Source organism: Coccinella septempunctata, chromosome 5 (genome assembly GCF_907165205.1).
Source record: "Coccinella septempunctata chromosome 5, icCocSept1.1, whole genome shotgun sequence".
NCBI lineage: Eukaryota > Metazoa > Arthropoda > Insecta > Coleoptera > Coccinellidae > Coccinella > Coccinella septempunctata.
This window is the reverse complement of record NC_058193.1, coordinates 21399436-21415092: the sequence shown is the minus strand read 5'-3', so window position 1 is coordinate 21415092 and position 15657 is coordinate 21399436. Positions and strand designations below refer to the sequence as shown.

Here is a 15657-nt window from a genome sequence, read left to right as displayed (position 1 = left end):
TGTCTGAAAAATAAAAAAAAATTTAGGGGTGGACTACCCCTAACATTTAGGGGGATGAAAAATAGATGTTGGCCGATTCTCATAGATACCGAATAAGCACAAAAAATTTCATCAAAATCGGTCAAGCCGTTTCGGAGGAGTATGGCAACGAAAACTGTGACACGAGAATTTTATATATTAGATAAAAACTGATTTTCATTAAGATGAGTTGTTTCGCTATCACAGTAGCATTCTCAAGTGGGTGAAGGTGAACTTCTAATATTATTAATCTTAGATTTTTTATGGAAATACTTTCAAGTTGTTGTGAACTTAATTGGCATATAATAATCGGTAAAAATAAATCCAAGGAAAAGGTTATCATGCGAATTTAAATTTATGGGATGCTTCACTTCCAAACAGTAATAACATCTTTGTGCAACATCTTCTTTATTTCCGTATTAAATTGAAATTACTTTTCCAACGAATGAATCGCATTTCGCATGCAAAGCACAGCAAACAATCTTGTAAACTGGAAATTGATCTTGAACATTGAAATGCGTTTGTGTCCTTGATCATTCAGTTCCATAAGTTCGTTTAACATAACATAGATGATTGTTTGCAAACAAATTAATTTGTATTCGTATGTCAAACACTGCGAGCTGGAACTTTGAACCAGGCATGCATGTAGGAAACTTGAAAAACGCTTGAAAGTGAATTGTTGACAATTTAAACGTTTTACGGTAGTTGTAGAATTGCTGAACATTTTTTTTTCCCAACGATCATCATCAAAAGTCGAACTCTAGCTAGCGAATTCAATAAAAAAGGCCAACACCAAAGATTATAGATTTAGGTCAGGTTAGGTTACCTCTATAGTCTTTGGCCAACACAAATGTTCGGCACCAGTTCATTACTGAATTCCTGCGAACATTTTTGCTCGCATTGTCCGGTAAGTATACGAACCGCTCTTCGTTTGCAAACGATTCTTGACGAACGTATGCAAGTATGTAATTGGCAATTCAAGTTTATGTCCAGGCTACCTGGTGGCAAAATTTACAAACTTAATAAATAGGTTTGGTAGCTTGCAATTACACGTAGAATATTTTCTTGAAACTTCACCCTTTTATTCTTCAAGGAATTTACTTGAAAACGTTGAAAACAAACAGATTCGAAGTTCTAAGAACGTCTAGTGATTATGTGCCAATTTTTTCAGTGTCAGTGTCCGATTTCACTAGTATGTTTTCGCATTACTTGAATAACTAAAGAAAATAATATATTAATAAATTTTCTGCAAATTTTCAGCCTCGTTTTCAGCTTATTTTCAATAAACAAAATATTGTCGTTCAGGGTGTTGTTATTCGATGTTTAGATCCCACATACATTTTCTTAATTTGTAATTATTTTGCTAGAAATGATTGGGTTTCCTACTTAAGGAAACTGGCTGTTCGAATAAATAAATACAAAATTTTGTGTCATGTTATTTTTTATTATAACACTCTATAATTCACAAGAACTTCCCAACCCTGTTTGGCTTTTGCGAAAATTTACAATGATACTAAAAAAAATCGCCACAAAATTAATAAACGATCCTTGACTGTTTTGTTTACAACTACAGGGTATCCAAATTCGTTGCTTAATGAGAGCATCTTCAGAGCTAAGTCAGGGTCAGAGAAAAAATTTTCAAAGACTATCGAACTCTTTTCTTGAAATAATTAGATATCAGAAAGCAGATCATAGATATCTTGAGCCGTTCTAGAGTTACAAAGCGTTTCTGAAAAATTACCGTTTCAAATATATGTTTTTAGAGATATTCAAAAAAGTCCAAAGCTTTTTTTTTCAATCTGTTTTATGTGATACTCCTAACGGATCATAGAAATTGCTTACCATTTCATAGATATAGAGGGGTGTCGGTGATTTTTAAATGGGACATGCTATATTTTTCAACGCAGTTCTTTAGTCGCAGATTTGTCGAAAAGCATCCCATCATCGGTTTTCCATTCAATTCAAGGATATTCAGTTTTTTGACTTCATTTTTCAAATGGAACACTTACGTATAAGGGGTTCCATTCCAAGAATGTAGTCAAACTAAATATCTTCGAAAGGAATGACATTTTTGAACAGGACATTTTGACAGGATGCTTTTCGACAAGTCTGCCACTAAAAAATGCGAGGAAAAATATAGGGTGTCTCATTTGAAAATCTCTGACTCTCCTTATTATCTCTGAAATGATAATTATTTTTTATGATCCGTTACAAGTATAACATAAAACATAAAATCATTGAAATATTTCAAATATCTCGAAGTTAACTCTAGATATAGCGAAATATTTGAAACAGTCATTTTTTAGAAACTCCCTATAGGTCCAGGTATCTATGATCTACTTTTTGATATCTAATTATTTCGAAAAAAGATATCGGGGGTCCTCGAAGATTTTTCTCTGAGTCTCATAGTTCTCGAGATCCTCTCAGTGAGAATCCAATTTGGGATATCCTGTACATGCCTCGAAGAAGTGGATGGAAAATGGCTTTTTGTTAAATTTTCGGCATTTTTTGTATGTTGTTGATTTTGATCTTATATATACCATATCTTATATTAACAAATAACCGTCTCGTTGCATTTTGGAATGTATTTTGAGCTCATTGACCTACAATTTGGTAGTGATTGAAGTTTTCGAAGTATCATCCAAATCGTGAGAAATCAGAATTTCAATCACAAAACATGTATCTACTTACCACTTACCTACCTAAAATAATAACCAAATCATCCTCAACAGCAAAAAGTCTATCCACATCTGGCAAAAAATATTACGGTTGCCATTTAGAAAGACTCAAGCATTGTATAAAGACATACATAAAGTGCATTGCATAAAGACATATAAGTGGTCTTTATACAATGACTCAAGGATTATCAATTTTTGGCACAAGAAGTTATGGTGACTATTTAGAAAGACTCAAGAACTATTCATTCCTGGTACAGAAAGTTGTGGTTGCCCTTTAGAAGGACTCAACTAAGTTCTATTCAAAACTAATCAACTTTTGTCTGTCTGCCTGTGCCTGTGTGTTGGTCCGGGATAATCTCCGGTTTGGTACATTCTCTGATGGAAAGAGAAGGCTTTGGACTACATAGAAATGAAAATAAAAATAGACCTGTTCGAGCATTTTTCTACAAAATAGTAAATCGCTAATTATATTAACGCCGTTTTATTTTTCATCTTGCTATTTCTAAATCTTCTTAGCATTCTTATTCAGTCCGATCTGTCGCTGAGACTATAAGTGGAAAGAAATGTGTAACGCTCTAGTATCCGTAGTAGCTTGCAATAAGAATAATAAAATAGCATCCGCAACAAATTCCTCGGAATAAGAGGGATCATGCATTTTGCAGAATGCAATCGGAGAAGAGCTACGCCGTGCCCGGCCGTGCGTACGCTTGCAGGAAAACAAGCTTGTCAAGTTGAATGGTATCTGGTTCCGAGGCTTCAAAAGTGCCTCTTCAACTCGTATCCTCGAGCTTTACGTGGGTGTCTTCGTCCCACAACACTCGGTGGCCTTTAGAAGACGCTCCGTGTCAGATCGCGTGATGAATAGACATAAAAGCCCGAAGGGAATTCCGTCTTTATAGGTGGCTCTCAGCGATTGGAAGAATCGATAAAAGAGGTGCGAAATGGAGAATTTATAGAAAGAAAAGGAAAATGTAGAAAGTGTGTTTGTATTTAAGCTGACAGGTGAATAATGCAATTTGAAAAGGACGGGAATTTTCTGTGGGATTTGAAATTCGAGGAATGATGATCTCATGATTAATTTGGATGTATCGGATTCCTCCATCGCATCGAGTATTATTTACATGATAATATAGGTTTTCGGAAAGTTGAAATTGTGATGTGGTCAGTTGTGGATTCTCATCAAAATAGTGTGTTCTCTACACTTTCACATTTTTGTCTCACAGAATTTAATACCATCACGAAAGAAATGGGGGAAAATTTACAAGACAAAAGAGGACGCTGACCCTAAAGCAGGCCCTTCACGTACAGTTTTTCTTGACTCCCGATGCGACGCTCCTTCGCTCCATTCCAAAATTCGAACGTGAAGGGTATGTTCACTCCTGGATTGTCTCGCATCTGACTCGGCGGGAGACGTTCCAACCAGTTTAAATTCCTGGAGCGAAGGACTCCGGGAGCCATTAAAAACCGAACGTGAAGGGACGACTCTCGCGCCGCTCCAATTCGAGCAAGGATAGTCATATCGTAAAACATCGAAAGAAACAAGGATAGAATTGCTTTCGTGGTTTTTTCGCAGTTCGCAAGATATTTTTGAAAGATAGACGCCTTTTTTTGAATGGCGAGAAATTTTTCCACTGAATTCATTGGATTATATAAATTTTTCCATGCTTATGAAAAATTAAATGAAGTAGATATTCCAACAAAAATTTCAGAGAGTTTAAAATTGTTTAATTGATTTCTGCAAAAGCATTCAAACGGATGCAGATAAGGCCGCTCCTCATGAAAATATCGGAATTAATGAATTTGGTGTGCTGGATTGGAATGCACGTGTAGTTTCATCTCTACACTTCGCTCCGGGAATCACACGCCGGGAGCATCGCATCGGGAGTCAAGAAAAACTGTACGTGAAGGGCCCGCTTTATGAATAAAAACCTCAACTCAAGACATTCTGCTAAGTGTACAAGTTCCAATTAGATGTTTCATTCTCAACAGAGTACATACTTTAGATATGACAAAAGTGCAGGTGATGATTAATTGTCCGGAAACATTTTTCTTGAAGAAACATAGGGTCAAATAAATACCCCTTCAAGGATATGGGGTGAGAAGATTGCTCGGGAAATTATGTTCATATGTAGCCGTGTAACTCAGTATTATATACTGTACAGGGTGTCCTACGCCTATTAAATATTTACGGAAAATGTTTCATAGATTGTTCTGAAAATTTGGGTACTAGGGTTTGGCGGTATGTGCTGGGGTGAGTTCACGCCATTAGAAGAATGGCGTGCTCTTGGGGTGATTGTTTCGTCCCACTGCTAGGGTCGGACTCATCAGGTAGGTTAATGAACCCTAGCAGCTACCTACGACAATCGCCGAAGCAGCGTAGTTTGTGCCTGCTATAAACGCCGGTTACGTCGAGGGTATAGAGTGTTGCGTCGCCGGTGGCGCCATCGTTTGGCGTATGCTGCACCGCAATAGACGTATAATCTACCCTGTGATCGCAACCGTCGTGCGCAGTGATGCCATCGTTTGGCTACCCTTGGTACCATCATGGTGAGATGAAGTATTCCTCTACCATGGGTACAACTACGCCGCCACAAGGGTTTACTCTTCTGATCTCTCTGACTCATATATTTTCAATGTTGCGACGTTGCGGCTTATACGAAAAAATAGGTACTAAAAACTTCTTTACTTCCAGCTGGATGCTCTTTTCATTATCCTTTTTTACGCTCCCCCGAGCGCTCCCCTATCCCCATCGAAGTATTTTTGTCTTTTATTTCCCTATCCCTGATACTTTCGGAGATTTTAATATAAAATTGGCAAAAACATGGATCCAATGAAATAGGCATAAAAAATACGAAGATATATTGAGAAATGTATAGCCCACTATAGAACCAAACAAAATTTCAATGTCAAAATATTTTATTACTCAACGTATGCTCCTCTTAATTGGATACATTTATTACAGCGAACCTGCAACGTCTCTAAACCTTCCAAACAAATGTTTTTTCGTGCTCTGCAAACCAGAACTCCACAGCTTTTATTACCTCCTCGTTGGAAGAAAATTTACGACCTTTTAAACTTTTTCTTCAGTTGAGGAGAGAGATGATAGTCGGATGGAGCCAAATCTGGTGAATTAGGGTGTGCAGGAGCGTTGCCCCGCTAAAACAAAACACCTTTGGATAGCTTTTCGCGTCTTTTCTTTTTAATTTTTCTCGTAGAGTGGTCAGTAATGTCGAATAGTAATCTCTGTTTATTGTTCTACCCTTATCCAAAATATCAATCATGATTACTTCATGGCAATCCCAAAAAACTCAAGCAAGAACTTTTCAAGCAGATTTTTGGACACGAAACTTCTTAGGTCGCCATTCTATCGATTGTTGCTTTGTTTCTGAATCGTAGAAATGTACCCAAGTCTCATCCATAGTAACAATTCGGTTTGAGAAGTCTACATCGTTTTCAAATCGAGCACAGATGGAACGCGATGCTTCTACCCCTGCACGATTTTGGTTAACATTCGAACATTTCTGGATCCATTTTGCAGCAATTGTTCTCATGTCCAAATTGACGTGAACAATATGATGAAGTGCTTCAGTTATCCGTTTTAACCGAATTGGACGGTCTGATAAAATCATGTCATGAACTGCATCGATATTTTCGGGCACTAACACAGAAACTGGCCTTCCCGATCGGTCATCATCTTCAATGGAAAATTTACCTCTTTTTCACAGTTTTCAGCGTCGCATACGAAGGACATTGATCACCAAGGGTATTAAGTATATCTTCGTAAATCTGCTTACCTCTTAACCCTTTTAAATACAGGTACTTGATGGCTCGATACTCCAATTTTTCGATTTTCACATCTTCTTTCTTTTAATTTATTGCTTAACTCTGGTTTACTTTCTTGACCTCAAACTTCACACTGACACTTCTAATGAGTTATTGTTCGTTACTATGGTAACGCAATATTTTTTTATGAATGGAACTGGTCTAGGCTAACTAGATATCAATACATCCTCATACATTTCGTACATTTTAGGAATCTGGAATTTTGTAATTCGGTCACTGAGATACTGAGGTTGAGTTTCGTGTAGGAAAAAATGGGTTTGTGATATAGAGGTTTTTGCCATGTTAATTTCGTAAGATACTAAAATCAATGAAAATTTGAAAAATCGCCAAAATGGGTACCTATAGCACTATCAGATTTCGCATTTCATGAAACTCGTGCAACTTCGAAAGAGGGGACCTCCTGTCGAGAATAAAAAAGGAGCCTCCTAATTTTGTCTTGAGAATCTGTGACAAAATTTTGTTGCATTAATTTCACGACACCCTATATATCAGACCTTTTATTAACTCTCCTGATGAATGGCATCTCTTGGAAATTCCCTTCAGGGCACGAAAATTTCGACTAAGAAAAAAAAATTTTAAAGGAATTTCAAGGAGATGAATAGCATGCTATTTTCATCAGGAGACACGCGAGGATTAAGGTGAGGTCTGATATAGGTTTCCTGAACATTGAATATTCTAATTTGATAAAAGAAATCTAAATATAGTTTTCCAAAACATGCCAATTTCCATCTTGTTTACCTCAATTCTCCTTTCCAACTGATGAAAAGGCTTTTTCTGCCCCGGCACTACGTTAATCTTTCCCAGAAAAAGTATATTAGGAAGTTAAAGAAATGAGCCTTTTCATGAAATCTTTTAAGTTACTAAATCTGTATTTTGGCGTTGAACAGCTTTCAAATATATTTTTAAAATATATTCTGTGTGGCGCCACTAGTTCAATCTTCGCCAATTGAATAGTTTTGAAAGCTTCACATCGCGATATGATAAAAAGCGATTTGCAGTTCGAACTATGCCAGAATTTGGTTTCAATATTCACTAAATATTTTGAAACATTTTTATGTGTGACGTCACCGTTCCAACGCCAATAAACGTAGTGGGGAGTACGGGAGACTTGCTCACGTGACTTGAACCACCTCAAATATTTCAATTCAAATTTCTGTCTACCGGTATCGTAAATAGATTGCGACCCAGTGGCGTAGTGAGGGGGGGGGGCAAGGGGGGGCATCATGCCCCGGGCGCTTCTCATAAAGGGGCGCCAAAGGGTTCACAAAACAAAAAAATTGCTGAATAATTTTAAAATTGATTTTTGGAAAATATATTCTAAATCAGTGTTATGAAATAAGTGTTAATTCGTTAATAATAAGGCAAACAGGAACATTATGGTCTAAATCAAACTATAATAATATATTCACAATAAAAACTGACAGGGCTGACTAGACCTGTATCTGTCAGCACTTCCTTATGGCAACTTCTCTTTGAGGTTACATAAATTTTCTCCTTTCTTGATTTGTTTGATATAGTTGAGGAGTCCAAGAGGGAAATTCTGAATTTACTCGAGCGTGTCAGAGGAGATACCTCTACCAAAAGTTAAACCTACATATATATAGGGGGAATTGTCTAGAACAGCCAGCCAGAATAGTAAAAAAAATTATCATTGTACATACTTGAGCGTGTCAGATTGATATAAGTGTGGTTAATAACATGTTGAAAAGTATATATTCTCGTAGTCTGACAATTTAAGCGTGACGAAAATGTATGGGAGGGCGCCAAATTTGCAACAAAAAATTCATATGTACATTCTCGACCGCGGAGCCTTTTTTTCTTATTTTGAAGCTAATGATTCAACAATAACGGAAAAAATAAAATCTGTTTCAGCATAACAAAAATTGGCCATAAAGATCACAAAAATCAGTTTTTTTTTAATTATCTCCTCTCCAAATTGTTTTCGCATTCCTTATAAAATTTGTAGCGCATAACATTTTCCACGAATTTTGTCTGAAGCAATTTTTTCTACATCTGAAAATTTTTGAAATATACGGCGATAAATGTACATTAGACTGGGTTTCTATAAAATGACCTTGGCCTTTCTCATGTGTGGCTTAGCTCCTCTCCCTTAGCGCCATCTAACTCGAAAAAACTCGATCAATCAATCAATATAAGAATATAAGAATATAATCTACCTACAAGGTAGTTCTATGGACTTACTACTATGTTGTAATTTATAATTGTTATGATAAATATGTTTAGTCGTTTCTAGAAATTAACTGTACTGTATTCATATTAAAATTAAATTTGTATCCCATTGAAAATAATGAATATTAACTTTTTCATTGTCTTAAAAATGCGTTTCTTTTAATATTTTTTTATAAATATATAAATTGAATGATACGTAACTTTTGTTACTTATGATCATATACATTTGCTTGAGCCTATTATCATATTTATCTTACTTTATTCATTCATTAATTTGCTAGTATATTTAAAATATAATATTATATGCCTATATGGTTTTCGAATGAGTGGGGGGGGGGGCGCTAAAAAGGTATTGTGCCCCGGGCGCGAGTTAAGCTCGCTACGCCACTGTTGCGACCTACAGTTTTACGAAAAAGTTTAAAAGGTGGTAATTTTATTACTTTCATTGATTAATATTGTTTTACAAACGATGAGCCTTTTTAATAATACATATTTGTAAAAGTTTCAAGAGAACATCTGTTGAATAAGTTGAAAGGAAGTGTGAGAGACTTGACACCTGCTATGCTCTAGAGACATAATCAGTTGTCCAAGTTTCCCGCACTGATCTTAGATAATAGTTTGCTTGAAAATAAGGAAATTGAATAACAGAAATAAATTTAAAAAAATATATAAAGGTTCAAAATAGTTAAAACATCTCGGAAATAAGTGAGAGTGACTCTGAAATCGAAAATATGTATTTCATACGCTGATACATATCTGATGATGAAAACCTTGACGTAGACAATGCTGGGTCATTGAAGATTGTTTTCTTGCAATGTTTTTCCTAATAAACACTCTCCCATGGGTTAGGTAGACATGAGCCAATTTTCGGTTCCTTAAAAGAGAATTTCTGTACTCAAAATCACAATCACTCTACTATTATCTATCGTTACCTATTTGGGCATGATATCTTCATGCAAAAAAAAATGAGTTGCATTTACAGATACAACTCAAGTGGCTACAGAGTGAAAAATCGAACATGCCAATATCCTGAACGAAATCATTTGGTTGATTCAGTCATCACGACTTTTATCCTATTGCTTTGCGATAATTCAAATAAGAAATGATCTAGGGTCGTATTAGGATCCATTTCAGTAATCATTTTCAATTTTTTTCAACTTTGTCGTTTGGGAACTGTTGTATAGGTGAAACCCTATATTTTGACCAGTTCTATCTTCTGTTGAAAAGAAGCTCACCTTTAAATACACATTTTCGTTATTATGTGAATATGAATTTAGGTAATTGTTAATTTGAACTGCATAAATGGTAGAATATCAGCAATTTGTTATTTACTTGCTAATTGTTTCGTGGTACTTGTTATGTGATACGTGTTACTTAATGCTGCATAAATCTGCACTTGATTTTGATAGGATTCTGCTAAAGTGCACAGAAAAATTAAGATGAAACACCTCTTGAAAAACCCTAGTATCTGAATCCCATCGACATTGCTGCAAAATCGATCATTTCTACGAAAGAGTCGAAATCCTTACCAGAGTTATTTGAATTTGTCACAATGGAATGCGATAATTGATAGTACGAGTCACTCATTTAGGGGACCCCGCCTCGCACTTGAACTCATTTTTTATGAAGGATAAATAAATATGATATGGTTTCTAGCAGTGTTTCTTTGTCACATTCCGAAGTCACGAAAGCTGTTTCCGCATTCGAATTTCCACAAAGAATTTTTATCGTTCAAGAATTTCGCAATTCCGACGAACCCAAGATAAGAAATTTCCATGCTTTTATTTATTGAATGCGTGTAGGAATGTATAAACAAAACATGTGCTTCTGGTAATTGAACTGTATGATTAACTGCTACTATTTTTTTTTCATAGGCCTCGATGGACCTCCCACCTGACAAAGCCAAATTACTCCGAAATTATGACTCTGGGAAGAAATGGGAAATAATCTGTGATCAAGTAAGTGTTACTTTTATAATGCTATTTCTTGAATTTTCTACCATTAGGAAAAACAAATTTCAGAGCGAATTTGTCACGTAAAGGTTGGCGTTATTCATAAATATAAATTAAGGCTTCGGCTTTTCAAACCGAGTCATTGCATCCGAATATCAGTATTTGTTAGGATCGTTTCTGCTCGGTTAAAATTTGTGTTGGAACCGATTTCACGTCAATAAAGTCTCTTCACATTGAACAGATTCTCCCAATATTATGAAGTCTATGGGCACCATTCATATGACATAATAAAATTGAGGAATTAATAACAAATCAGGAATTTTTGACGTGAAATCAGGAGTTTCAACACAAATTCTATATTATCAGTGAACGACCTAATGATCATTTTCAGTAATATCTACGAGAATTTTGGAAACTTCCTTTATATTCCCATTCTCCAGTCATAGGTACAAAACAACACAAGTCACAGTAATCATATTAGAGTATATTCCATACAAGCCACCCCTGAATGGATGTCATCACGTTAAAATATGCATTGTCAACAAATGTACAAATAAGATGAAAAAACACAAAGATGAACAAACATTAGAATTAGAAGGTGTTAAAGAGACACCCACTGTAATAAATGCTGAGGAACCAGTACGACATAACGAGGTTTATGTTTATATCTACTAAATTGTGGGAAAACCACAATTATATTTTAAATAAAAACAAAAAAGTACCGGATGGCCCACCCCAGACGCGGCGGCGCTCATTTTGAGGGAGTAAATAAACATATTTTGAAAATCTTTTCTTGTGGTGTGTGTACCACAAATTAAAATTTTCATATATACAGGCTGTTCGAAAACTAAGATATAGACAAAAGTTACACTTATTCAAATGTAACACCCTGTATTTGACTCCAAAAGTGGAATGACCACCACTTATACCGAGCTTTATACCACCCTTTACGAGATAATGGCGAAAAATGTAAGATGAGTTTTTTTTACATAACAATTAATCTCGCAATTAATGAAGAAACTAGTTACACCAGCGATACAGACAGTATTTTTTCGAGTAGACAAGTTGGCTACTCCTAAACATAAAAAAATTCAACTCTGGAATATACAGATTGATCATAATAAATTCTCAAACATCAACTACAACTAATCGTCAAAAACTGTAGAGAAACTATCAGGTTTAGATGTAGGAACACCTTATGCGAAATTAAGATATAGAAATACCGTGTGTGCCATTTGAAATATGAAAGTTTTTGACGATTATTTGTAGTTGATGTTTGAGAATTAATTATGAGCACTCTGTATAGTTGAAATTTTTTTTATGTGTAGGAGTAGCCAACTTGTCTACTCGAAAAAATACTGTCTTTACCGCTGGCATAACTAGTTTCTTCATTAATTGCTATTTAAAAAAACTCCATATTTTCGTCATTATCTGGTAAATGGTGATTCTAAGGTATAAAGTGATCTGAAAAAACTCATCATAATTTGCGCTTGCCATTCCATTTTTGAGGTCAAATACAGGGTGTTACATTTAAAAAAAGTGTAACTTTGGTCTAAATCTTTGTTTTGGAATACCAATAATGACAATAATTTTAAATTGTGCTTTAAATACCCTACACACACCACAAGAAAATATTTTCAAAATATCTTCATTTACTCCCTCAAGAAAGGAGGGATATAATATAATATAAATACTCAATGGTATAACTATCAATTTTCACAACTTTGTGGGCGACCCTGAATATTTCAGTTATCACAGATATAGAGGGTAGAAGGTAGAAGTCATCCAAATAAGTCATTGCACCCAAAAATAACTTTAATGAAATATTCAAGATGCCGGAGCTGTTACCTCCGGAAATTCAACAAAAGTTCATTAAATTTCAAGTAATAGGACTGTGGAAGACGACTCCGGCATCGTAAAAATATGGCTGGACCGACATTGTTTACAATGGTTCCGTACATCCAATTCTATCTGATTAATTGCATTGAAAAAATTGTTGTTCGCTACACCTTTTTAAAAGTGTTTGTGTTTACAAAGTGTTATGATTATCATATGAATTAACCGGATAGTGGTCAGCTAATACTCTCTACCCGGGTGCCAGATCGGGAATAAAAAAAAATCTCTAGAAATTCGAAATTTTTGACCTTTACAAGACGCAAATGTAATTAAATCTACATCAGCCGTCAGTTCAAAAAAAGTGAGGTTAGATCCGATCACAGACAGGGATGGGCAGTGCCGATTCAACTCATAGACAGCGAAGGCTATTGTTTTTGGCCTCATTGTAATCTATAACATTCATTTTATTACGATTTTTCAAGGCAAAATGGATATCCTGGCCTACTAGTACATAGCTTCTATTTATTTAAATCAATTGAAAAATTCCTACACCTTCTAGGTGTTGCCATTTCCTCGTCATTCAGTATTTTCGACTTCAGCATTATGTAATCTTCTCCCTGATATCACCAGTATGGAGTTCATTATTGGAGTGAATCATTCGAGAGTGATCTAATCCTCTCCAGAATCATCACTTATATCGAATTATGTGCGGATTACTGTTCGGAAAGAAGTATTAAAACCTTCTCTTGCTCGTGGCATACCATTTTGTGACCTTGAACTGAAAGCAGACAGCCTTGGACGATGATGCATTAATGGAATATTTCTTTCTGCTGTTTCCATTTCAATAACACTTGATCCTTTATGTTCCTATTTAGATAAGTTACAGCGAGAAAGTTTCACGTTCGTTTTCTAACATGATATAAACATTGAATAAATGTATATATTTTCATTCCTTCCACATTTGGAGGAATTATTGATACGGAAATATAGGATCCCATTCAATATTTTAATAATAATAATGAATCATTATTCATTCCGAATATGATACAATATTTTTGACTGAATGATATAAATGCATAAATAGGGAGACCACAGAATTAAAGCAACAAAATTTGTCACAGATTCTCGAGACAAAATCAGGAGACCCCCTAATTTTGTTTTTTGCCAGTAAGCCCCCCCGTTTCTGCTGAACAACCCCCTGGATTTCGCGCTTAAAATAGTCTTTTTTTATCACAGAATTTTGAATTCCTAAAAGGAAGTCGGAATCGTGAGATTTTAATTATTTGTACGGTAGGAAAAATAGAGAAGATTCAAAGAAAACGTATCGTAGATTAAGATTACGAGAGAATTCTTGATTTGGATAAAATGTGTTTTTTTTTGGTCCGGAAAACATGGATATTTTTCGTGTAAACTGGGGTGTTCAATACCTTGAAATTCCTATGGTATTCCGACTGTTAATTTAAACGTCATCAAAACGAAATGGCATAATACTGTCATTACGACATGCAGATAAAGTATAATTCGTATGTGGTCTCACGAGTATCTTATATTTTAATTGGTTTCATTATCAGTACCACCCACTATGTTGGTAACGACCAGTAAGTAAGAGGACAATCGTGATGGCATAGGTATTTTTTTGTATATTAATGATAACGCACAACTTTTGACGTCAAGCTCAGGTTAGCGAGTTGCATGTTTTATTTGGATATTTATCCCCTTTTTTCACTATACCAGATAAGGAACAGATTTAGAAAACCAAACAGTTCCAAGCAATTTCTTGGTTTAAATACTGAATGAAATTCGATACAAAAACCGCTGCTATGCGGAAATGATTGACTAAATTTTCGCCTCTATCGACTCTTTTGCAGGATACAACATTTTAGAGCAAAATAAAAACAATAAAATTTTTGAAATTCGACGCTTGTCAAAAAAAATTGCACTTCATAAAATACTCATCGACTATGTCATTTAGTATTCGAGTAACGGGATTTCTAATTTTGTGTATCAGTTTTGATTTTATACTCTATAGGAGTCCATAATTGAACAGAAGAAACTGAATTACATAATTCCCTTTTGGTTGGGGTTCTTACCATTTATACACAATCTATCCTTCAGCTAAAATCGTCATAAGCTTCTTTTAGATCCAGCAGTTTTTCAAGTAAAGTTAGCATTCTTCCAGAATGAAATAAAATTTTTCATTTTTCGAACTATTGAGCTCAAGATTTTATGATTAATGATGGCAGTGACAAATGCATCGTTGTGCTAATCATGGTCTAGTTATACAGGGTGACTGGTGACGTAAGGGACAACGGCTGAGTGGAGATAGAGGACCTCAAACTCTGAATGAGAATTTGGGTTTCAAATGTCCCATAAGGGTATTCGTTTCGGAGATATAGGGTGATCTATGAAAAAATGCTAAATCTATGAACTCCCATATTTATCTTCGTTAATATGGTAAACTTTTGTCTGGTATATCACAAGCTTGTTCCTCAGATAAGAATTTGAGAAGCGCGAAAAAAAAATGATAAAATATCTGTTTTTTGTTTGAATGGCACAAATTTTCTATTGTTTTTATGATATGTTGAAATCAGAATATTACAATATTTCTATATTCCAATCAAGAAAAATAATATTCCTTATAAAACAAAAACACTAAATTCGAGTCAAATATAGTTGATAGTTGATGATTAGGAAGGGGTTACATCTCACGGTGTCCTCAATGTCTATTGTGCCTCCTAACAGAGCTGTTCTCACCACGTCCTGTACAGGGTGGGCAAAATTGGTGATACCTGAACTACACCTTTTTAACCCAACGAGATAGAGAAAAATGAATGTACCATTCATGTCGTCTTTTTTCGAGAAACTAATAATGCCATCAACTGCATTCCTCTATCTCCTTTTGTTTTTGAGTTATAGGCCAAAATTTAAATTTGGGCGATTTCAACTTTGGTCATTATCTCCGTTTACTATGATTTTTTCCTACAGGTTTATTTGCTGAGCTATAACATAAAGTTGTGTTTTTTCTTATGAAAAAAGTTGTTTAAAATGACCAAGAAAGAATCGCCATTTTTAACCGTTTCAGAAATATATCATACATCGCCCTCAGTCAGTTCTAAGTCATTAGAAACTGTATTCATAAG

General features: G+C 35.1%; 1 protein-coding gene across 2 annotated transcripts in view; it reads left to right on the top strand.

The window, feature by feature from the left end:
• LOC123312928 (formin-like protein) overlaps window positions 1-15657 on the top strand; it is an 88597-nt gene that overhangs the window by 20415 nt on the left and 52525 nt on the right. For both annotated transcript variants that reach the window (XM_044897518.1, XM_044897520.1), the window contains exon 2: window positions 10604-10687. In XM_044897518.1, coding sequence (XP_044753453.1) covers window positions 10604-10687 — 84 coding nt within the window. The remainder of the gene's footprint in view (window positions 1-10603; window positions 10688-15657) is intronic.